Source organism: Mastigoproctus giganteus, chromosome 12 (assembly GCF_048544385.1).
Source record: "Mastigoproctus giganteus isolate SK-2022 chromosome 12, ASM4854438v1, whole genome shotgun sequence".
In the NCBI taxonomy this organism is placed as follows: Eukaryota; Metazoa; Arthropoda; class Arachnida; order Uropygi; family Thelyphonidae; genus Mastigoproctus; species Mastigoproctus giganteus.
Window position 1 is genome coordinate 97,547,229 of NC_143586.1, and position 25,974 is coordinate 97,573,202.

The 25,974-nt window shown below is 37.9% G+C and overlaps 1 protein-coding gene across 2 annotated transcripts in view; it reads left to right on the forward strand.

Moving 5' to 3' along the window:
- LOC150077291 (mediator of RNA polymerase II transcription subunit 25-like) overlaps positions 1-25,974 on the forward strand; it is a 763,048-nt gene that overhangs the window by 258,193 nt on the left and 478,881 nt on the right. For both annotated transcript variants that reach the window (XM_090386696.1, XM_090386697.1), the window contains exons 11-12: positions 1,233-1,341; positions 16,120-16,332. In XM_090386696.1, the coding sequence (XP_090242822.1) occupies positions 1,233-1,341; positions 16,120-16,332 (322 nt within the window). The remainder of the gene's footprint in view (positions 1-1,232; positions 1,342-16,119; positions 16,333-25,974) is intronic.

Consider the following 25,974-nt stretch of genomic DNA (forward strand, 5'->3'; position numbering starts at 1 on the left):
TTCAGAAAGGTCAGGAAATGACTACTGCATATTCCCAGAGCAATATGGTCTTAGTTGCTAATGCTCCTAAAAACCAAATAACAAACAACAAACATCCATCAATTAGTTCATGTCAGCAAGAAAAAGAAAACTAGCTTCTAGGCACCTGCAAGGTATTCTGATTGAGGTTTATAATTCCTTGAATGGTTTGAGCAAGCTCAATGCTGATGGGATTTTTCCTCTTGCTCAGATTACGCATCTGAGAGGGCATACATTCAAATTAAGGAAAGACAGTTGTAGAATAGATGTGCGGAAATTTGTCTTTAACCAGCGAGTGGCTGACTTATGGAACAAACTTCCATCTGTTGTTGTGGAAGTTGGCAGCTTAAGTAAATTCAAGGCAGAACTAGACAAACTTTTGGAAGGAATGGATAGGTGAAATAGGGAATTTTTTTTTTTTGGCTAATGCTGTAAGCTTGGTTTCATGCATCATATGCTTCTGCTAATGCTAATGCTTTATCCATTGGACGCCTCCGTAGCCAGGTGGGAAGGAGCAGTAGTGCGTATCACATGGTTCTTGATTAGACCGGGGTTCGAGCCTGTCACTACCAAATACAGAAGAAGCGGAAAGGTCAGGGAATGACCACCGCATATCCCGGAGCAATATGGCCTTCGTTGCTAATGCTCCTAAAAACCAAAATAACAACAGCAGAACTAGCTTTATCCATTAAAAGAAAGCACAGCAATAGCATGCTGACTGACTTACTTGAAAGCGGTATAATTTATACAGTTGTGGTTACTGCTTAGCAGATTAACACATTGGACTCCACTTCCGGTTGCACTGTTCCTACATTCATACTTTGGTGAAAAGAAGGAACCTAAGTAGTTGATTAAACATAAGAATTTCACAAAATGTAGTACAGCATTCAAATATCAGCAGAAGAGTTCATGTTATCTTCATATCTCAGGATATGTAATGAACAACAAAATTTGAACTGCTAAAAGGACAAGTATTGTTCTAATAAATAGATCTTTTCCAACTACAAACACAGGTTAAAAAAGAAAACAAGCATTAATATAAGAAACAATATGTTTACAAAATTTGTAATACAATTTCCCATGTTTAATTTTTTATTACATGTATATTACCCTGATATAATTTGCTTATTTTCTTTTCAAAATTTTTGATATAATTTACTACTGTTATCACTTGTTCTTTTATTTTAAACTAAGAAAGATATTAATTTTTGCAGCCAAATGCACCTAACGTTACAATTACAAAGAGCACACAACCTCAGCAGCTTCCTGGGCAACTTTCTGATACAATTTGTGCAAAGAAAGGCCATTCTCCTGTTAATGTTGGTAAGATGGTTATTGTGAATATATTGGGGAGTTTATTTGACATTAATTAATATTTATTCATTTGCTTAATTATAATGAAACTATTATAGGAAATTTTATTTCTCTCTTCTCCCCATTCCCCCCCCCCACACACACCCCATGCCTTTTCTCTAAGTAATTTTTTGGTGCAACATGGATTGCATAAATTTAACAACTCAAAGAACCATGATTTTGTTTCTCAACACAATTATCAAGTGATTCTATGAGAGCCACATGTAGAGTTCTTTTAAAGATATATATTTACTTTTCTGATATTCACTCATTCCTTTTTTATTATACACTAAAATGACAGAGTAATGAAATAACAGTTATTAGAATTCATAAATACTCTGAAAATATATAATCATAATGAAAATTGTAAAAGAAGATCCTAAAACAACTTGACATATACATATTAAACTTGGTCTTCAACATGGCAGTGCTGCACTAATAATGTTTTTCTTTTTTCCTAGTAAAAAATTAATAAATGTTTTGTTGTTTACTTTAAAATAAGTTTAAAAAACAATTTAAAATTTTTCATTAAAAAAAAAAAATGCATTTAATTTTTTTTTTTTTTTTTTTTTATCAAAACCCCAAACATGAGAGGTATTAGAACCTATAGTACTTAATACTGTGAATGGGTTGGAGGTTGAGAAGATAAAAGAAGATATTTGTTGGCATTAGACTTGAACTTCTGGAATTAATAAACGAGGAAGATGAAAAGTTGGTTCAGGGAATTTGAAGTTGGACTGTAAATGAATGTTGGCTGGTGGCAGCACGTGTTTGGACGGTTTTGAAAAAGAGAGCAAAAATTATAGAAACCAATTCGGAAGAATTTGCCCATGGAAGTATCTGTAGAAAAGGCATGCAGCAGAAACAGTACATCTATGAGACAGCGAGTGGACTGTTAACGATGAATCATTGATTAATCTAACTGCTCACTTCTGAATGGGATCTAGAAGCCTGAGAGAGAGGTTTTGGGGGCACCACCCCAGATGAGGGAACAATATTCCATGGTAGGGTGGATTTGCAATTTATACAGAGTGAACAGCTGTTTGGAAGAAAAGTAACGCCGACAGCGAAAGAGAAAACAAAGTTTTTTTAGATGCAGAGGAAACAATATTTGTAATGTGCTTGTACCAACAGAGATTAGAATCAGGGTAATCCCAAAATAGATATATCATCTTACCCAGAAATCGGAGTGTCACCAAAGATAAGCATAGGAGCAAAGAAATCCTTTGTGTGAGTTTAGAAGGATTGAAATCAACAAAGTTGTCTTTGCCTCACTGAAGAATTACCTGGCGATTGGCATTTAAGGAATTGGTAGCAGATATTCAAGAAGTTGAAGCTGATTGAGCAGGGCAAGGTTTCTCAAACTGGAAAGTGCAATGCAATGTGCTATCATCGGCAAAACTATGGATAGGATTTCCTGTCAATGGAAGAAGGTCATTAATATACAAGAGAAAAAGAGTGGGACAACAGAATTAGTGGAGAAGTTAGAAGACAGAGAGCCATCTAAGACAGTTTTCTCAAAGAGTGCTCACCCTCAGTGAGCACTCACAGAGAAAACTGGTTAACCAATTACAAAAAAAAGTTGGCAAACCATAAGATGGAACCGTTTTTAGAAGCCCTTTATGCCAAACACGATCAAAAGCCTTTGAGATGTCAAGAGCAAATGCTTCTGTTTCACCGAACTTTTACATTGAATTTGGCCTTAAATATCACCAGTGGATCGACACTGACGGAATCCAAACTGGGAATCATCGATCAGATGGAAGGTTTCTAGATAGTTTAAGAGTTGGCTGTTAATTGATTTCTCCATTACTTTAGAAAGAGTACAAGTGATTGCAATGGGACGATGATTGGATAGGAGGGATTTGTCACCCTTTTTACGAACTGGCTGGATATGAACAAATTTCCAAGCAGAAGGACAAACACCTTTGGAATAAGAAATTGAAAAAAGGTGGCAAAGAACAGGAGTAAGTTCAGGAGCACAGGTTTCAAGAACAAGTGGAGAAATTTGCTCATCAGCAAAAAAAATTTACTGATGCTATCGAGACAGTGTTAGGTGAGTCAGAAAACTTCTAGTTTTATGGGGGGATATGTGGACTAATAGAATAACAGTAGCTGCTGGCAGAGGTGAAAGTGAATCTGCACTGTTTCTATTGGAATGAGCGGCAGCGCCTGGAAAACAAGGTGCAGGGGATTCCAGAGACTACTGGGAGCCAATGTGGAACAAGTAAATATATGGGTTGTGTTAGGATAGCTAGGAATAGGAACAGGTGCATGTTTACTTGTATGTACACATGTTAGGAGTTTAGTAAATAAATTTGATGAATTTGAGTTGTTGTTCAAAACATCAAAGGCAAATATTGTTGGGATATCAGCGACGTGGTTTGACACAGATATAAGGAATGCAGAACTGGAATTTGGGGGGTACAATGTGTACAGGAACAATAGACAGGATAAGAAGGCAGGAAAGGTTATGCTATTAGTTAAAATACACATAAAATCCATCCAAGTACAGCTGGTCAACAAGGCAGGACAGTGCAGTGTCGAGTCAGTTTGGTATGACGTATGCATTGGGAAAGCAAAACTGAGAGTAGGAGTGCGTTATATTCCTAATGATTCTGATGGGTATAAAAAATAACTGTACAGAGAAAGAGTGTGTGCAAGTAACTCAAAGTGTCTTATGATGGGGGATTTTAATTTCCAAGATATTGACTGGAATTTGTAGGTTGGTCACTCACACGCTAGCAAGGCTTTTGTGGATTTTTTGGATGTTTGTTTTCTACAGCAGCATATTCGGGAGGCAACTAGAGATTAATACTCTTGATGTTATTATCATTAGTGATTCTTCATGCATTAAGAATGTGCAGATAAAGAAACAGTAGGTGGCGGTGATCACAGTGTGCTGAAGTGGGATTTACTCAAAGACATAACTACCATCTGAGATAAAGGGAAGGGTTTTTGCTTTCGTAAAAGTGAATACCGTGGTCTGAGATAATATTTAAATTCTATACTGTGGGACCAACTAATGATGTTACCAACAGCAAATTCAAAATGGGAAGCATTCAAAGAACTTATCTTGGAAGATACTAGGTTTTACATACCAATTAAGAAATATTGTTCAAGGTTTAGGCCTAAATGGGTGTCAGATGAATTAATGAGACATGTGGCAGAGAAGAAAAATGCATAGGATACATATAAATTAACAGGTGACATGGAAGCCTATGGTAGATATAATCTGGTCTTCAACCAAGTCACAGAGGACTTTAGGCAGGCAAAGGCAGATTACGAGAAATCTTTGGCAAAGAATGCAAAGAAAAACAGCAAAGTGTTCTTTACTTCTGTAAATTCTAGAGGGAAGGGGATGAATCAGATTGGTCCACTTGATATCGATGGTTCAACTGTTGATGATCCTGCTCAGCTAGCTGACAAACTAAATGAGTATTTTGCATCTACGTGTGAATTCACACATGAGGAGTTATTCAGGGAAGATAATGCCAGAGTTGAATTAAACTCTGGCAGTGAGTTAGATGATTTTGTAATAACTGAGAACAAAGTGGAGGAGAAATTGTTGAAGATAAACATAAGAAAGGCACCTGGGGTAGATGGGATATATCCAGTTATATTAAAGAAGCAGCAAAAGAAGTAAGCAAACACTTAGCCATAATTATGAGAGCTTCCTTTGACTCAGGGGGAGGTACTCGTTGACAGGAGATGTGCAAATGCAACCCCAATTCACAAAGGAGGATCAAAGGGAGACACAGGTAGTTATAGATCTGTTAGTTTAACTTCTGTTCCAGGGAAATTAATAAAGGCACTGGTTAAAGAAGCACTGCAGGATCATCTAGACAAGACTTCAGTTATAGCTCTGACACAGCTTGGTTTTGTTAAGGAGAAGTCATTTGACCAATTTGATTGGATACTATGATGTGGTCACAAAGGAACTAGATGCAAATGATAATTTTGAAATAATATATTTGGATCTTAGAGAGGCCTTTGATACTGTTGCAGATGGAAGACTGCTGCAAAAATTGGAAAAGTGTGGCATTGGAGGCAAATTGCTTCTATGGATAAAGAGATGGTTCAGTGGGAGAAGACAGAGAGTGGTAATCAGTGGACACTGCTCATCATGGATTAATGTTATTAGTGGAGTCCCCCAGGGTTCAGTGTTGGGTCCATTGTTTTCTGTATTTATTAATGATATTGATGATGGTATATAAGTCTTAATGTCCAAGTTTGCAGACTGTTCGAAGGTCGGCAGGGTTGTTAATGATGCTAATGACAGTATGCTGCTGCTGGAGCAGCAGCAACAGGATCTGGAAAAGTTGAGCAGGTGGGCTGAAAGGTGGAACTGAAGTTTAACATTGACAAATGTAAAGTACTGCATATGGGAAGCAGTAACCCCAGAGTAAACTATCAACTGTGATAGTTTACTCTGGGGTTTCATTCTGACAGTGGTTGAGAATGAAAAGTACCTGGTGGTAATTGTGCAGGCAGATATGAAGATTTTTGAGCAGTGCAGATGGTCTGCAAGAGTAGCTCATTTTGTCTTGTCATTGATATATAGGCATTTTGCAATTAGTGAATGGAACAAAGGGTTGCTCTTACGAAGAATGGCTTAAGTTTTGCAAAGTACAGTGTCTGGAGACTAAAGAGCTGCAAGGTGATCTGATTGAGATGTATAAAGCTTTGAATGGTTTGAGCATACTCAGTGCTGATGGGATTCTTCTTGCTCAGAATAATCGCCTGATGGGTCATAAGTTCAAATTGAGGAAAGACAGTTGTAGGATAGATGTGCGGAAATTTGCCTTTAGGTGGATGGTGATTGATTGTTGGAACGAACTTTCATCTGTTGTAGAAGTTAATTGCCTAAAGAGATTCAAGGCAGAACTAGACAAACATTTTAAGCAAGTGAATTGTGAAATGAGGTGTTTTTTTTTTTTTTTTTGCTGATGCTATATAAGCTTGTTTTTTTGAACATGTGCCTTTACTAATGCTAATGCTAAAATACCATCAGGACCTTGAGCTTTCTTAGCATCGAGATTCGTCAAAATCCTTCTAACATCTTCTTGATGGAACACCACAGGAGGCATTGAATAGGGCATGCAGGGAATGTTGACAGACTGTAAGTGGAAAATGAAATGGACATCATTGAGATTAGAACTGGGTTCATATATACTTGTGAAATGAACTATGAAGCGTTTGGGAGGTTTAGGTATTTTCACAGATAAGTTTGCTCTGTTAATTTGACAATTCATGATGTATTCAATAGTAAGAAAAATTTGAGGGGGGGTGGAGCACATGCTGTATTGAAGTAATGAGATTTTTGTATATGATATACACATGGTAAGAATATACCTAGATATAATGTGGCCTCAACAATGCCCTCCCCTCCCCCCATATACACACTACTCAAACTCAGGTGCCTCCATAGCTAGGTGGGAAGGAGCAGCAGTGCATAGCACACGCTTCTTGATTAAACCGGAGTTCGAGCCCGTGAGCAATATGGCCTTAGTTGCTAATGCTCCTGAAAACCAAATAACAAACATAACAAACTACTCAGACTCACTCCAGTCACTATCTGGCAGAGTAGAGGTAGCAAGATTATACACTAGCTGATCCCAAAGCCTCCTTGAGAGTTACCAATAGGTTCGGTCCTGTGTACTAACTAGCAGCCGGCCTACGAACTCCATTTTTTGAGCTGTATTGTCGAAATGTAAGGAAGTTTGGATCTCGCCATGGTGTTCATCATAGCCTGAAAAGACCAATCATACTGCCTGACGGAAGAGATGGGGTAGTGTTGACTGGAACTTAGCTCTGGAGACTAAACATGGGTTCCACTACTTCAAGTCTCCAGTAAGCAAAGTGGCGGTATTGCACCAGTTAATGAGAGTCATCTAGCACCTAGTATTGCCTGGTAACATAGAGGGGCGGCATTTCTCCGTGTGGTGTAGATGATGCCTGCTTATGTTAGTTCACACCTTAGTGGTCACCCACAGTGTGCTTGTGAATGGGGGGTATACCCAGAATTACTAACAATCCCACCATCGTGAAGGTGCAAGCAGAGGATTTAGCTCTCACAGATCATCCAGACTTTGCCAGAATTGGATCCACTTGACTTGAGTGCCACCTGAATATATGAGTTCCATCAGTGTTTTAGACCCCCAGGTAGCAAGCACAGCTTGTCTGGCATATCCGAGAGAATGTCTGCAAAGTTTCATTATAATTATTTTGTAATATGTAACTTATTGTTCTGACTTTTTTTAATGTGTTTCACTCATTATAAGAAATATATTTTTTTAATCATCATGAATTTGTTCTATGGACATTGACTATAATAAGTAGCTGTCGTTCTGACCATACACTGAAGTCCTTGAAAGGAAAATCTTTTTTTTTTTTTTTTTTTTTTTAATAAATCAGTAAATAACTTAACAAGTTAGTAATGGTGTTCCTGTAGTGTAGTGAGCATGGAAACCTGTGAAGTAAATTCCAATCCTGGCTAAATGAGAAACAATACGAAGCAAAGATGAATTAATCTGTCTGTATATAAAATTCATCTGAAAGTCCTTAACAATTTACAAGTTATATGTTAGTGAAACACTTTGCCTTGCATTAAATTAAGAAAACAACAGTTTTTTTTTAAATTTAATTCTTTTGTGGCGGAGCCAGGAAAGCATATAAAGCTAATTTCCTCAGTATCATATGATTTCCTGTATATGTAATTTAATTATTCCGCAGGTTTTCTATTCCAGGGTGATTGTTTTAAATGAAAACTCATAAAAATGTGAATAACTTTGGTTAAAAGAGGACAAGAAATTACAAGTAACATTCTCTATTCAACATTTCACAAAAAGTGTTTTAAAATGATCAGCATGCTAACAACTCAGCACAACAAAGCATTTTTGAAAGCACTACCTGCAGCATCATCCATTACAATATAGTGGTTTGCTACTTGTCTCTCGTTTGTAATGGTCTGGGTTCAAGAACCATGATATACTAGAGGAATTTATAAAGTCTTCTTCACTGGTGGTTATAATTAGCCAATACTTGCAGCATCATCCATTACAATATAGTGGTTTGCTACTTGTCTCTCGTTTGTAGTGGTCTGGGTTCAAGAACCATGATATACTAGAGGAATTTCTAAAGTCTTCTTCACTGTTGGTTGTAATTAGCCAATCTCAGGCAGAGGGAGTAGGATTTTTTTCTGTGAGTTGTTCAGTTTTTTTTAAACCCATACAACAAGTAAATTGGCCCCTGATCACAAACTTTTACAGACATAATACACTCAGTGCTATGTGGTCTATGCCACTGATGCATCTAAAATTCTACTACAACTTCCAGCATGTCAAGAGTATTATTGGAAATTATGTTGGTTATGTTGCTTTTAAATTCTTATGCCAGAATATATGGATTATTGTTGTTGGCATTGTCTTTGCATAGTAGACTTGTTTTCAAGTCACACAGCTTGCAGCTAAGTAGAAGAATTTACCTCCAAAATTCAGAGCAAGAATGAAGAAGCAGTAGCAGTCATAAATATTAATATATATATATATATATATATATATATAGACAGACGGACAAATGTTTATATTCAGTGTATAGGGAGGGATGTTGACCGGTCAATTGTAATTACCGTGGAAAAATTGAGAAGGCTTGTAAGGTGAAGGAGATAACCTGAAATAAATTGATTAACGTAAAAATAGAAATAATAATGAAGATAACAATGTTACCTAAAGTAGTGGGTCCTAAAGCTTTAACTACTTCATCATAGGGTCGACAGCCAAAACCATAGGAGCCACAACAATAAGCAGGGTCTCTGTTTCTGTTATGATGTATACATGTGAAATGTATAAATTATAGCTGACCTGACAGAGACCAATAAGAAAAGAGTAAAATTTAAAAATAAATTGCCAATATAAATTTAAGGGGGGGGATTTTTTTTTTTTTGAAGTAGTAGTAGTAGTAGTGGCATGTGATGCAAGAAAGTAAGTGTATGAGCTTAGGCAGTATCAGCCAAAAAAAAAAAAAAAAAAATCACACCATTCCCTCCAAATGCATGTCCAGTTCCTCTTTAAATTTATTCAACCTATCAACTTCCACGACAGATGGAAGTTTGTTCCAGCAATTAACCACCACTGGCTGAAGGCAAATTTCTGCACATCTATTCTACATCTGTCCTTCCTTAATTTGAATTTATGCCCTCTTAGGTTCGTAATCTGAACAAGTGGAAGGATCCCATCAGAATTCAGCGTGCTCAACCCATTCAAGGCCTTATACACCTCAATCAGATCACCATGCAGGTGCCTAGTCTCCAGCCACTGCAATTTGCAGAACTTAAACCTCTCTTGGTAAGAGGATCCCTTCATTCCTCTCACCAATCTTGTTGCCCTTCTCTGTACACGCTCAAGCAAAACTACATCCTTCCTAAAATGAGGCCTCCACACCTGTACACAGTACTCAAGGCATGGCCTGACCATTGCCTTATACAGAGGGACAATCACCTCCTTTTCCCTGCTAGCAAAATTCCTATATATCATTGACAAAACCCCATGACCTGCCCTGGCAGCCTGTGTGCATTGCTCAGAAAACTTCATATCTGACTGCACAATTACTCCCAGATCTTTTTCATTTTCTACCACCTTAAGTGTAGTACCACACAGTTGGTACGTTTATCTGAGGTTACTTCTACCCATATGTAGTACTTTGCATTTGTCAAGGTTAAACTTCAGTAGTCACTTCTTAGCCCATCTGCCCAAATTATCTAGATCCTGTTGCAGTAGCACACTGCCATTACTGTCATTAACAACCCTGCCAACCTTTGTATCATCTGCATACTTCGACATTAAGCCTGATATACCTTCATCAATATCATTGATAAATATACAAAACAACAGTGGACCCAACACCGAACCCTGTGGGACTCCACTAATAACATTAGTCCACGAAGAGCAGCACCCATTGATTACCACCCTCTGTCTTCTTCCACTTAACCACCCTTTTATCCATTGTAGCAACTTATCCTTAATACCATTCTGCTCCAATTTGTACAATAGGATAGATACATTACAAAAATTACTTCAGCTTACTGTGTGTTTGGAATGGAATCTATGAAATAGTTGCCTGTGGTGTTTACAAAGTAACATTGGAGAACCAAGGATAAAGCCGATAGATCGCTGTCCAAAGTGTTTATATCAGTTCAAGCAACCACGTCTGAGGAGGAAGAAGTGGAGTTGTCAAAGTGAAATGTCCCGTGTTACGGGGAAGTAGGTAAATAAACAAATGAAGTACAGTGCCAGCAGAGGGAGATTATTAATGACTGACAAAGTAGTGTAGAAAGACACAAAACTTTGTATCAGAGGAAAAAAGGAACGATAGCAGAGTAATAGCATCTCAGTATTGCTTTTGTTAGCCTAATTGCACACGAGAAATAAAATGTAATTATTGAGGAAAGCAGAAAGTAATTTGAAGAAGAGTAATATAGTTGTGCTCTGGTTTTCCGGGGTTGCTGAACCTGTACAATAGTTGGTCTCTGGACAAATGCCTTATATGTTTAAGTCAGTATTGTTATTGTAAAAAAAAAAAAAAAAAACCTACTTAGATATATTAACAGCCCTCCTGCCACAATCAATTAGCATTAGCATTAGTGTTAGTAGAGGCATTTGATGCAAGAAAGCAAGCTTATGCAGCATCAGCCAAAAAAAAAAAAAAAAAAAACCCACTTCCACTTCACCCCTCTGTTCGTTCAAAATACCTGTCCAGCTGAGCCTTAAACTTATTTAGGCTATCAACCTGCACCACAAGGGATGGAAGTCTGTTCCACCAACCAACCACCCGCTGGCTATAGGCAAATTTCCGCACGTCTATCCTACATCTGTCTTTCCTCAAATTGAATTTATGCCCTCTCAGGTGATTTTTCTGAGCTAGAGGAAGAATCCCATCAGCATTGAGCATGCTTAAACCATTCAAGGCTTTATACACCTCTATCAGATCACCTCGCTGGTGCCTAGTCTCCAGACACTGTAATTTGCAAAACTTAAGCCTTTCTTCGTAAGAGCACCCCTTTGTTCCATTCACTAATCTTGTTGCCCTTCTCTGTACTCGTTCCAGCAGCTCTACATCCTTTTTGAAATGAGGCCTCCAGACCTGTATACAGTACTCTAGGTGTGGCCTGACCATCGCCTTATACAATGGAATAATCACCTCCTTATCCCTGCTGGAAAAATTCCTGTATATCATTGACAATACTCCATGAGCTACTCTTGCAGCCCATCTGCACTGCTCAGAGAACTTCATATCTGCCTGCACAACCATCCCCAAGTCCCTTTCATTCTCTACCACTGTCAGTGTAGTACCACAGAGTTGATACGTTGCTCTGGGGTTGCTGTTTCCCATGTGTAGTACTTTATATTTGTCAATGTTAAACTTCATTTGCCACCTCTCAGCCCATCTGCTCAACGTTTCCAGATCCTGTTGCAGCAGCATAGTATCAGTAGTGTCCTTGACAACCCTGCCAACCTTTGTATTGTCTGCAAACTTGGACATTAAGCCCGATATACCATCATCAATATCATTTATAAATACAGAAAACAATAATGTACCCAACACTGAGCCCTGAGGGACTCCACTAATAACATCAGTCCACGATGAGCAGTGTCCATTGATTACCACTCTCTGTCTTCTCCCCCTCAACCACCCCTTTATCCATAGCAGCAATTTGCCTCCAATGTCACACTGCTCCAATTTGTGTAGCAGTCTTCCATGTGCAACAGTATCAAAAGCCTTTCTAAGATCCAAGTATATAATATCAAAGTTATTCCCTGCATCCAGTTCTTTTGTGACTGCATCATAGTATCCAATCAAGTTGGTCAGGCAAGACTTCCCCTTAACAAAACCATGCTGTGTCTGAGCTATAACTGAAGTCTTGTCTAAATGATCCTGCAGTGCTTCTTTAACCAGTGCCTCCATTAATTTTCCTGGAACAGAAGTTAAGCTCACAGGTCTATAATTACTTGTGTCAGCCTTTGATCCTCCTTTGTGAATTGGGGTCACATATGCACATTTCCAGTCTATGGGTACCTCCCCTGAGTCCAAGGAAGCTCTCATAATTATGGCTAAGGGTTTGCTTACTTCCTTTGCTGCCTCCTTTAATATAACTGGATAGATCCCATCCACCCCAGGTGCCTTTCTTGTATTTATCTTCAACAATTTCTCCTCCACATTACTCTCAATTATTACAAGATCATCTAGCTCACTGCCAGAGTTGAATACACCTCTGGCATTCTCCTCGCTGAATAACTCCTCATGTGTGAATGTCGATGCAAAATATTCATTTAGTTTGTTAGCTACCTGAGCAGGATCATCAACACTTGACCCATCAATATCAAGTGGACCAATCTGATTCATCCCCTTCCTTCTAGAGTTTACATAAGTAAAGAACTCTTTGCTGTTTTTCTTTGCATCCCTTGCCAAGGATTTCTCGTAATCTGCCTTCGCCTGCCTAACCTCCTTTGTAACTTGGTTGCATATCAACTTGTATCTATCATAGGCTTCTGTGTCATGTGTTAATTTGTATGTATCCCATGCATTTTTCTTCTCTGCCATATGCCTCATTAGTTCATCTGACATCCATTTTGGCCTAAACCTTGAACAATATTTCTTAGTTGGTATGTAAAGCCTAGTAGCTTCCAAGATAAGTTCTTTGAATGCTTCCCATTTTGAATTTGCTGTTGGTAACATCATCAGTTGGTCCCACTGTATAGAATTTAAATACTGTCTCAGTCCATCGTAGTCGCCTTTACGGAAGCAATAACCCTTCCTTTTACCCCTAATGGTAGTTACCTCTTTGAGTAAATCCCCCTTCAGCACACTGTGATCACTGCCACCTAGTGGTTCATTTATCTGCAGATTCTTAATGCATGAAGAATCACTGCTGATAATCAAATCAAGAGTATTACTCCCTCTAGTTGCCTCCCGAACATGCTGATGTAGAAAACAATCATCCAATAAATCCACAAAAGCCCTGCTAGTGTGTGAGTAACCAGCCCCCAAATTCCAGTCAATATCTGGGAAATTAAAATCTCCCATTATAAGACACTCTGATTTACTGGCCCACTCTATTTCCCTGTACAGTTCCTTATTATACTCATCAGAGTCATTAGGCCTATAGCACACTCCTACTCTCAATTTTGATCTCCCAATGTTTATGTCACACCAAACTGACTCCACTGCACTGTCCAGCGACGTCGACTGGCTTCACTTCCTTGGTTTTTATGTGTTTCTTAACTAATAGCATAACCCCTCCCCCCTTCCTATCCTGTCTATCCTTTCTGTAGACGTTGTACTCCCCAAATTGCAGTTCTGCATCCCTTATATCTGTGTGACACCACGTCCTGATATCCCAACAATATCTGCCTTCGATGTTTTGAGCAATACCTCAAATTCATCAAATTTATTTACTAAACTCCTAGCATTGGTGTACACGCAAGTATACCTGCACCTGTTTCTATTCTTAGCTACCCTAACACAACCCATGTGTTTACTTGTACCGCAATGGCTCCCAGCAGTCTCTGAAATACCATGCATCTTGTTTTTCAGGCTTCTGCTCATTCTAATAGAAGCAGTGCAAGAATCGCTTTCACCTCTGCCAGTGGCTACTGTCAATCTATTGGTCTTTGTCTCCCCCCAAGCTAGCAGTTTTCCGACCCACCTAACACTGCCTCGATAGCATCAGCAAATATTCTTGCAATATATACAATAAAAGAGATGCTCCTAATTTTAATGTAGTCAGTTTTACCCACTGGCACTCTAACATTTCTAGAAAAGTGCATGCTAATATAATACTCTCCCAAATTCAAATCATCACTTAAAATTTGATGATAGCTTCCTGTGAAATTATTAAACCTTCTACTAGCTTATCAACTGAGACAGCAGTCATGACTGCTATGTGGCCTGGCTGTTTCAGTTTTTTTTTTGGGAATACAAGTAGTGATATTACTCTCGCCATCGTCATGTGCCGTTGTCTGCTAAAGTTTTTGAATATGCATTGTCATTCAAACCTAGTACAAGGTGTAGAATATTCTCCATCAACCTGACACATCATTTTCATGTTTCCCAAAGGGGGAATCTGCTTCAGAAACATTGTGTTTCTGAAGCAGATTCCCCTTTTGATAACTCTCTTTCAAAGACAGCTCTCTTTCAAATTTGACAGTTTTCATACTCAGAAACCATGATCAGATAAACCTATTTCTGCATACATGTGCATTTAAAATTGCACTGCCATGTGGCCAATCTGAGAATTTCATCACTGTACTATGCAGTGATCAATAACAGAATTTACAAAGAAGTACAATTCACAATTTTGTCTTAAATGAATTTCTCTCTCTCCCCCCTCTCTCTCCCCCCATCGGTCTACATTACTGTTTTAATACCAAAGAAATTGAAAATGACCACTGCATATCCCCGGAGCAATATGGCCTTAGTTGCTAATCCTCCTAAAAACCAAATAACAACAACAACCAAAGAAATTTCAGGTGCTTGCTTGATCTTAATTCTCTTTGTTTCTGTGAAACAGGAAGCAAGACTAATTGGTCACTACTCCTGTTACCAACATATTTTCCCAGGTTTTCTGTTTTATCATTTTCTTTTGGTAATTTGAAGATTTCAGTTATTTAAATCACAGTTGGATCAATACAAAGTGGTAGAAATGAAACATAAGTTCTAAACATATCCAGAACTAATTACTATAAATTTGAAATTTCTTGTTTTAACTCATCTCAACTTGAGACGTATTGATAAAAATATATATTGTATATTTTACTGTTTAATGATTGTTGGAAAAGTTCACAAAAAGTATGCTTTGGAGTGCACATTGTACACCATTCAAGCAGTGGTGTGCTATATCTTAAGCAGGAAGAGGACAAATTCAAAAAATAATAAGTGAGCATGATGCACTCTGTCTGCCTTGTAGTGTTTTTTTCAGTCTGTTTTTATTACTTAACTGTGCCCAGTGCAAAAGGCATCTCACTTGTTGATATGCCTTGTGCCCAGTGCAAAAGGCATATCAACAAGTGAGATGAGCCATAATCTAATTTTTCTTGGGAATTCTTCTGCCTTTCCAATATACTCCTTGTAGATTGTTGGTGAAAAACTACTGAGAATATATTAAAATTCACATTGGTGACATTGTAATAAATATATTAAATTTTAATTAATATTAATATACCTTTTTATGCCCCTTATGTGACATTGCCTTTTATTACATTATTTTAAAATTCTTTTTCTAAATAATCTGATTTTTTTTCTTTCTTTTTCATCTCTTAATTTTTCTTTTGACTCTAAGAATTATAGTTGTTATGTGGAAATTGATAGGGAGATATTGTATATGAGTAAAGAGATCTTTCCGAAACATTATCCATTTGAAGAAGTTGATGGAAGTATGAAGCACTCTCAAGAGAAACAGTGAATAGCTATAGATTATCAGTATGAAGAAGGAATTATCACTTAAAAGGGATATTATTTGTGCTGAAAGGCAAATAATTAAATCTCTTTTAGAGTGCTTACCTACTATCTGATCATAATTTAAGAGTTGATAAACTGTGAACTTTTATGTCATATTCTTCTAATAAGATGCTTCTTTTACAAATAAAATTTATTTGCAGACTAATTGCTTTTTATTTTAAAATCTTTAATTTGGTTTCTGTTAACAAGTAATAATCATCAAATATGCTGTGTTTTTTTTTATTTGATCCCAAGGTGGTTCTCGTATGACATGGAATGCACCAGCTGCTCCATCACCTCCTTCGTCCACTCCATCCACTACCAGTGTTTTAGCTAGCCAATTAATAATGGCTCCTAGTAATGCTGCAATTCGTCATCCTACTTCACCTTTGCAACAGCAGTCTCAGCAGTCTGTAAACCTGCCCTTGGCATCTCATTCCCAAAACTTACTTAATCCATCTCAGCCTGGTGAGACCAATTTTTCATTTATACCTAGTTTTTCTGATATTTAAATTGCACTTCTGTATTAAAGTGCAGGATGTTTAAATTGTTTTCTATTTGTGCTAGTTTCTCTAGGTACAAATAGAAAGTTTCTCACATATTTAAATTGCATTTTTTTGTAGACATTTTTGAGTGTTTAAATTAGATTATAAAAAAATTTTGATTAAAATTTGCTCATTTAAAAATATATATAATAATCTTGCTTTTTAAAGAAGCAATTTTATATAACTACAGCCTAGTCCTGTTACAACATTCCTGCTTATACTATCCTATTTTTAATGCCCTTTTCCTCTGGTTCCATGATCAATCCTATGAGAACCATTCCCTTTCTTGCTTATATCACTTTTTCAAGGTCCTAGGAAGGAACAAACCCAAATATAGACCTCTTTCCTCTTGATTTTAGGCTTTGGGAAAGGGATGATAGAGACCTCAAAAATATTTTCACATTAAGACCCTTTTTAAAACTGTTTCTTTTTTTTTTTTTTTTTTTTTGAAGTAGTAGTAATATTGAGTTTTTTCCAATGATGAATTACGCTGATCAACACATAAAATGGTACGAAAATGAAAGTTTCTAATGTTGACTAATTTTATGCTGCTAAACATGAAAATCACATTAAAATTTGACGATTGGTTCTTGTTTTCGAATTACAGTTGGGGGGGGGGTCTCATATTAGAGAGTTACTCTACATTATCAACTACGGCTCTCGGCAAAACGCATGGCAACGCTGCAATTTCCCTACCACCACGCTCACCAGGCAATCGTCAACTGTCACTTCACTCTGCATCGCGTGATAAGTCATCGCCTCAAATGCGTCTTCAACTCTGTTGTAGCACTCTTTGAATATTATTAGTACTGGGTTATTTGTTCTCAGTTAACTGTTGCTCTCTGTGAGATTCCTACTTTTTTTGCAATATTTGGGTCATATAAGATTAATTGCCCTGTAATTGTGTGAATAGTCTGGATGATTTCTGTCACATTAGCTCCAAGAAAGCGTCCCTTATCTCAAGCCCTAAAAAACCTACTTCTTGTACTTTGGGTGTAAAGTAGGTGACAGGACAAGAACTGGGTTCCACACATATGCTGCACTACCTGTTCATGTTTTGATTCACCCATGTAATGGGTGAATCAAAACATGAACAGGTAGTGCAGTGAATCAAAAGGGGTGTTTTATGCTTTTTGCAGTGCCCATGATATGGAGGGAGCCATCCAAACCAGTCACAGACTGTTGCTTCTGTATGGTGCCTCCTGTTAGAAAAGAGATGACAAGGAAGAAAAAGTGGACAGTGACACACCCAAATATACCAGATGCAATTTGTCCTGTGCCTCATGGTGAAATAATACCTATTACTGAAGCACCCGACCATTTTTCTGTATACTCTGATGAAGATGAAAACACTGATGTACATCAACTTAATATACACGAAGAAGTACAGCAGCCGTCTATGTCACGGGATCCACCATTTTGTCCTTATCTTTCTGAACCACATGAGACCACAGAAAGTGAACTTAATAACCTCATCAGGGATCTCGAACTGCCAAAAATAAGACAGAGCTTTTAGCTTAGGGGCTGCAACAGTGTAATCTATATCATTCTGTGAAAGTGACAAGATATTGTACTCAAAATAAAGACTATGATTAATTGTATCAAGCAGAAGGTGAACTCACTGTTTTTAAGGATGTTGATGGTCTAATTGCAGCAATGAACATGAGATATGTTCCCGAAGAATGGTGGGAATGTGTCTCGTAATAACAAAGCCTTAAGGCTGTGTTATAACCCAACGGAAATATGTTGCCTTCAATACCTCTTGCATATGCTGTACAAAAAAAAAGAAACATATGCAAACAGAGAGGAACATCCTCTTAGGTGTATGCTGTCAGAAGTATGAGTGGCAGCTATGTTGTGATTTAAAGGTAATCACCATTTTATTAGGACTACAAAGTAGTCCTAATAAAATGGAATTTGGTCCTTGAGGTTGTCACAGACATTCTCTCAGATATGCCAGACAAGCTGTACTTGCTACCTGTGAGTCTAAAACGCTGATGGAACTGATATTCGGGTAACACTCAAGTCAAGTGGACCCAATTTTTGCGAAGTCCGCGACGGTCTGTGACAGCCAAATCCTCTGCTTGCACCTTCACGATGGTGGGACTGTTAGTAATCCTGCGTATAACCTCCACACACAAGTACGTGGTGGGTGACCACCCAGGTGTGAACCAACGTAAGCAGGGGTCGAGGTGTGGCGCCCACACCACATGAAGGAACGCCGCCTCTCTATGTTACCAGGCAGTACTAGGTGGTAGATGACTCTCATCAACTGGTGAAATACCAACACTTTGCTTATTGGAGGCTTGAAGTGGTGGAACCCATGTTTAGTCTCTAGAGCTAAGTTCCAGTCAACCCTTCCCTATCTCTTCCATCATGCAGTATGATCGATGATTTTTGAGGTTATGATGAATGTCGTGGCGAGATCCAATATTCCTTACATTTCGAGGGTACAGCTCTAAAATGGTGTTCACAGGCCATCCGCTAGTTAGTACACCAGACCGAACCTATTGGTAATTCTCTAGGAGGCTTCTGGATCAGCTATTGTATAATCTTGCTACCTCTACTCTGCCAGATAGTGACTGGAGGGAGTCCAAGTAGTGTGTATGCGGGGAGCATTGTCGAGGCCACGTTATGTCAAGGATCTGGGTATATTCTTACCACATTGTACGCCATATCCAAAAATTTCATTACTTCATACACATGTCCAACCCACTCTTTCTTACTATTCAATACACCATGAATTGCATTAGCATTAGCATTAGTAGAGGCATATGATGCAAGAAAGCAAGCTTATTCAGCATCAGCCAAAAAAAAAACCAAAAAAAAAAAAAAAAAAACACACACCACTCCCATTTCACCCCTCCGTTCGTTCGAAATACCTGTCCAGTTGAGCTTTAAATTTGTTTAAGCTATCAACTTCAACAACAAGTGATGGAAGTTGGTTCCACCAACCAACCACCCACTGGCCAAAGGCAAATTTCCGCACATATATCCGACATCCGTCCTTCCTCAATTTGAATTTATGCCCTCTGAGGTGATTATTCTGAGCAAGATGAAGAATCCCATTGGCATTGAGCATGCTCAAACCATTCAAAGCCTTATACACCTCTATCAGATCAATTCGCCGGTGCCTAGTCTCCAGACTCTGTAATTTACAAAACTTAAGCCTTTCTTCGTAAGAGCAACTCTTTGTTCCATTCACTAATCTTGTTGCCCTTCTCTGTACCCGTTCCAGCAGCTCTACATCCTTCTTGAAATGAGGTCTCCAGACCTGTATACAGTACTCAAGATGTGGCCTAACCATTGCCTTATACAAGGGAATAATCACCTCCTTATCCCTGCTAGAAAAATTCCTGTATATCATTGACAAGACACCATGAGCTACTCTTGCAGCTCATCTGCACTGCTCAGAGAACTTCATATCTGCCTGCACAATTACCCCCAGGTCCTTTTCATTCTCCACCACTGTCAGTGTAGTACCGCAGAGTTGATACGTTGCTCTGGGGTTACTGTTTCCCATATGTAGTACTTTACATTTGGCAATGTTAAACTTGATTTGCCACCTCTCAGCCCATCTGTTCAACCTTTCCAGATCCTGTTGCAGCAGCATAGCGTCAGTAGTGTCCTTAACAACCCTGCCAACCTTTGTATCATCTGCAAACTTGGACATTAAACTTGATATCCCATCATTAATATCATTCATAAACACCGAAAACAACAACGGACCCAACACTGAACCCTGAGGAACTCCACTAATAACATTAGTCCACGTTGAGCAGTGTCCATTGATTACCACTCTCTGTCTTCTGCCACTCAACCATCCCCTTATCCATAGCAGCAATTTGCCTCCAATGCCACACTGCTCCAATTTGTGCAGCAGTCTTCCATGTGCAACAGTATCAAAAGCCTTTCTAAGATCCAGATATATAATATCAAAGTTATTCCCTGCATCCAGTTCTTTTGTGATTACATCATAGTATCCAATCAAATTGGTCAGGCAAGACCTGCCCTTAACAAAACCATGCTGTGTCTGAGCTATAACTGAATTCTTGTCTAGATGATCCTGCAGTGCTTCTTTAACCAGTGCCTCCATTAATTTACCTGGAACAGAAGTTAAACTAACAGGTCTATAATTACTTGTGTCAGCCTTTGATCCTCCTTTGTGAATTGGGGTCACATTTGCACAACTCCAGTCCATGGGTACTTGCAGGTAACTGCAAGTACCCATGGACTGGAGTCCTGCGGCAACTGCAGGTAATTTGTTATTCAGTGCTATCTCTGGCTCAAAGCAAATTTGCATACATCTTTCCTGCAGCCATTCTTTTTTAGTTTATACTAAAAAACAATGGCTGCAGGATAGATGTGTGCTTGAGCCCCCTTGTGTGGTGTCCATGATGCAGTAACAATACCATCATCATTAAACTTATTCAATCCATCAATCAGATCTCTTCACAAGTGCTTTTCCAGGTGCTGCAAATTTCAGAACCAAAGACTTTTGTTGTAAGATACCCCTTTGTGTTTTTGATTAATTTTATTTCTCTTCTCTGCATCATTCCAAGATATCCACATCTTTCTTCAAATGGGACTTTTCAGACCTGTATGTATTAGTAAAATAATAAGGAGTTTACATCAATATAGTGCGTTGAACACTTCCATATGATACCCTCCAGAAATTAAAACAGAAAAAACGAAAAAATCGACAACTTACCGGTACATTAGAGTAAAATATAAATAATTAAATAAACAATTTAATACAATTCAAATCAATTTAAAACAATTAAAAATCAAATTAGCGCAATTAAAAGAATCTAACGAAAATATTCAAAACGATTTTCCTTCCCGAAGCTGACAATGCTTTTCGACCGTATGTCGTGATCACACGAATGAAAATTACCGAATCGGGTTAAACCTGATACTTAAATAGAGATTATTTGTCTTCACGCATGCGCGTAAAGGTCCACGCATCAGAGATCAAATATGGCCGCCGAACATTAACCGAATTCTCGTGTAATTTAATTTCAACGGTTTCTGCAATTAATAGTCGCGTATAATTACGTTGAATGTTAAGTATTTTGGCCTCTTTAAATAAAAAAGAATTTTGGCCTCGTTAAATAAAAAAGTATGTTTTTCGTTAATGGCATGAAAGGCTAATTCTGACACTGCTGAACGAGAAGCACGAACTGAGGCTTCATGTTGATTTACACGAATATTAAGAGAAAATCGGGTCGAACCCTGATAAGACGAGTCGCAATCACCGCAAGAAATGTTGTATACCAGATCATTAATTTGTGTTGCGAACGCTGAAAGAACCGAGCGATTGTTCAGTATAGTGTGTAACTTCCGTATTGGCCTAGCTACAATTTTAAATTCGGTATCTTTAAAGAATCTGTTAAGCTGTTTGTGCCACTGTTCAACATATGGGACATAAATAAAGTATTTTTTGATATTACTATTGTTGATTGGTGTAGTATTTTGTATCCTATCCTTAGCTTGTACCCTAATTCGGTTTATTTTGGTAATGGAATAACCCCTGTTTAAGAATCTGCTAGTTAATATTTGTATTTCTGAGTCCAAAGCAGAATTTGATCTCCGATGCGTGGACCTTTACGTGCATGTGCGAAGACAAATAATCTCTATTTAAGTATCAGGTTTAACCCAATTCGGTAATTTTCATTCCTGTGATCACAACATACGGTCGAAAAGCATTGTCAGCTTCAGGAAGAAAAATCGTTTTGAATATTTTCGTTAGATTCTTTTAATTGCGTTAATTTGATTTTTAATTGTTTTAAATTGAATTGTGTTAAATTGTTTATTTAATTATTTATATTTTACTCTAATGTACCGGTAAGTTGTCGATTTTTTTCGTTTTTTCCGTTTTAATTTCTGGAGGGTATCATACGGAAGTGTTCTACGCACTATATTGAGGTAAACTCCTCTTATTATTATCAACATAGAACATATTGAGTAGTACAGCTCTGATTCATGCTATCTAAGACCTGTATGTAGTACTGAAGATGTGGCCTAACCATTGCCTTATACAATGGGTAATCATCTTCTTGTCCCTTCTGAAAGTTCTGTGATTATTATGTTATTCTGGGATTACTGCTGCCCATATGGTAATACCTTGAGTAGTTAAAATGACTATTTAACCAACGAAGATTGTAGATCTTAGCTGAGGATATGGCTAACAGCCAGGTAATACAATGGCTTTTTATGCAGTAATGAGCATGTTTAAGAATCATAGAGTAACTCATGTAAGGTTCTGGGTGGGAGGGGGGAAGAGAGTCTTTCCAGGGTGTCTCTTAAAATGAGGCTTCCAGATCTGTATCCATTACTCAAGGTACAGCCTAACCATTGCCTTATACAGTGGGATAATCAACTCCTTGTCCCTGCTAGAAAATTTCCAGCATGTCATTGACAGAACTCCATAAGATGTTCTAGCAGACTGTCTGCACTGTCAGGTGACTTCATGTCAGACTGTATAGAATTCCTCTCCCCCAGACATCTTTCATTAGCCGGGTGGGTAAAGTGCCTGCCTGGCAACCCAAAGATCGCGGGTTCGTTTCCCGCCTTGGGCTTGGATCAGAGCAGTGCAATAACCTTGGGAGGTGCATTATGGCCACAGAAGCCAATGTGCCAAAAACTAACCAAAAAAAAAAAAAAAAAACCCATCTTTCATTCTTTGCCACCTTTAGTAGTGCAGTACCTTGGATTTGTCATTGTTAAATGTCAGTTGCTTCTGAGGCCATCTGCTTAATTTTTTTATGCCATGCTGTAGTAAGAAGCCTTGATTTCTGTCTTTAACAACACTGCAAACCCCTGTGTCATCTGCAAACTCAATACAATAAGCTTGATATGGCTTCATCAAGCCAATATCATCAATAAATATTGTATACAGTAAGAGACCCTGCACTGAACTCTAAGGGACGCTGCTAATAACATTAACTTAAGAAGAGCAGTGCCCACTTATAACTACCCTCTATATTTTGCTACTCAACCATCCCATTATCTGTAGCAGTAACTTGCCCCTAATGCCACAATACTCGAATCTGTACAGCAGACCTTTGTGGAGAACAGTGTCTGAAGCTTTGCCAAAATCTAAGTATACTTAATTACTTACTTATCCATTGTCATTCTAGCTTCTTTCCAGATCAATAATGAAATTTAAATATATGATATCAAAATTCTTTTTACCCACTTCCTTTGTTACTGCATCACAATAGCTAATCAGATCTCTGAAATGGGATCCCCTCCCCCCCCAACAAATTCATGCTGTCATTTCTGTGTAAATTTCATTCCAGTCAAGGTGATACTGCATTGCTGCTTTAAACACTGATTTCATTATTTTCCCTGGAACACAGGTCAAGCTTATTGATCTGTAATTGTTCATGTTGCCCTTTGTGAGTAGGAAATATTTGAACATCTCCTATCTATAAGTACCTTCCCTAACTCTAAGGATGCTCTCATAGGTATGGCCATAAGTTTGCTTGCCTCTTTTTCTGTATCTTTTAATATAACTGGATAGATCCTATTAACCCCAGGTGGCTTGTTTACTTTTAGCATCAACAATTTCTCTTCTACTTTTTTCTCAATTCTACCATAATTGTTTAATTTCCAGTTATAACTTGATGTACTTCTGGTGTTCCCATACCTAAAACTTCATATATGAATGCAGACGCAAAATATTTATTTAGTTTATATGCAGTTTGAAACGATCTTCAGTAATTATGCCATTCATATATAGTGGGCCAGTGTTGTTCATCCTTTTCCTTTTAGTGTTAATATAAGCAAAGAATTTTTTTAATTTTCTTTGCATTCTTAGCCAAAGACTTTTTATAATGTGCATTAGCTTTATTCCCTCCCCCCCACACTTAGTGATTAAATTGCAAACTAGTTTGTAGTTACTGCAGGGTTCTGTGTGTCCTGATAATAGCAGTAGTAATGGCCAATGATGCAAGAAAGCAAGTTTATATAGCATAAAAAAAAAAAGACTACACACTTCTCCCATCCAAAAATTTGTCTAGTTCTTCCTTCAATTTATTCAAATCATCCACTTCCACAAGAACAATCAACCACTTGCTGGCTGAAGACAAGCATAACCACGTCTATCCTGCAACTATTCTTCCTGAACTTAAAATTATGCCTCCTCATGTACATAGTCTCATCAAAAAGAAGAATGCCATGGACATTCAACTTACTCAAACCATTCAAAGCCTTAAACACTTCAATCAGATCACCTTGCGGATGCCTAATCTCCATAAGTTGCAATTTGTGCAACTGAAGCCCTTCTAGGTAAGAGCACAATTTTGTTCCCTTCACTAATCTGGTTGCCCTTCTTGGCACCTATTCCAGCAGATCTACATCCTTCCTAAAGTGTGACCCCCAGACCTGTATACAGCACTCAAGGTGCAGCCTAACCATGGCCTTGTACAAAGGGATAATCACCTCCTTATCCCTGCTAGCAAAGTTTTTGTATATCGCTGACAAAACCCCATGAGTTGTTCTGATAACATATCTGCACTGCTCAGAGAATTTCATGTCTGACTGCACAATTACCCTGATGTCTTTTTTATTCTTCACTACCCCGAGTGTAGTACCACACATTTGAAAAGTTACTCTGGGGTTACTGCTACCATGTAGTACTTTGCATTTTTCAACTTTAAATTTCAACTACCATTTTTTAGCCCATTGATCCAAAATACTGAAAACATGTAATTTTCAACCACTGCATACATTTTTATTTTCTGAAACTAGTCTCATTAGTTCATCTGATATCAATTAAGGTCTAAACAGTGAACAGTATCTCTTTGTTGTTAGAAAGGGCTTATTAGCTTCCAGGATTATTTCCCTGAATGCTTCCCATTTAGAAATTGCTGTTGGTAATGTCATCCATTGATCCCACTGCACAGAATTTAAAAACTGTCTGAGACTATTGTAGTCACCATTCCAAAAGAAAAAAATCCATCTCTTGCCCTTCGCAATAGTTGCATCTTTGAGGAAATCCTACCTCAATTCACTGTGATCATTGCTACTTGGTGGTTCTTTTATTTGCAGGTTTTTAATGCATGGAGATTCCCTCTTATAATCAGATCAAAAGTCTTGCTTTCTCTCATTTCCTCTGTAATATACTGCTGTAGAAAGCAGTCGTCCAGTTAATCCAAAATTTTTTTTCTCATTTGTGAGTGACTACAATATCCAGTTAATATCTGGAAAGTTAAAGTCCCCCATTATATGACATTCCAGTCTACTGGCCCACTCTACCTGTCTGTATAGTTTGATTATACTCATGACAGTCATTTGGCCTATAGTAGCTCTTACTCGGATATTATTTTACTCAGTTCTTATGTCACCCCAAACTGACTCAACAAGTAAATGAAACTACATGGTTATGATTCTAGAAATTGTTAATCATGCAGTTTTGTTTATTTCATAGAAATTGTTTCCATTGCAAGCAATGTTTATTTCATATTTTAAATCGAGCCATCAAAAGTAATAAGTCAACCATTACAAGGTGTGTCTAACTATTCATTATTGCATTCAGATGCTCTCCTCAGCTGTTTTA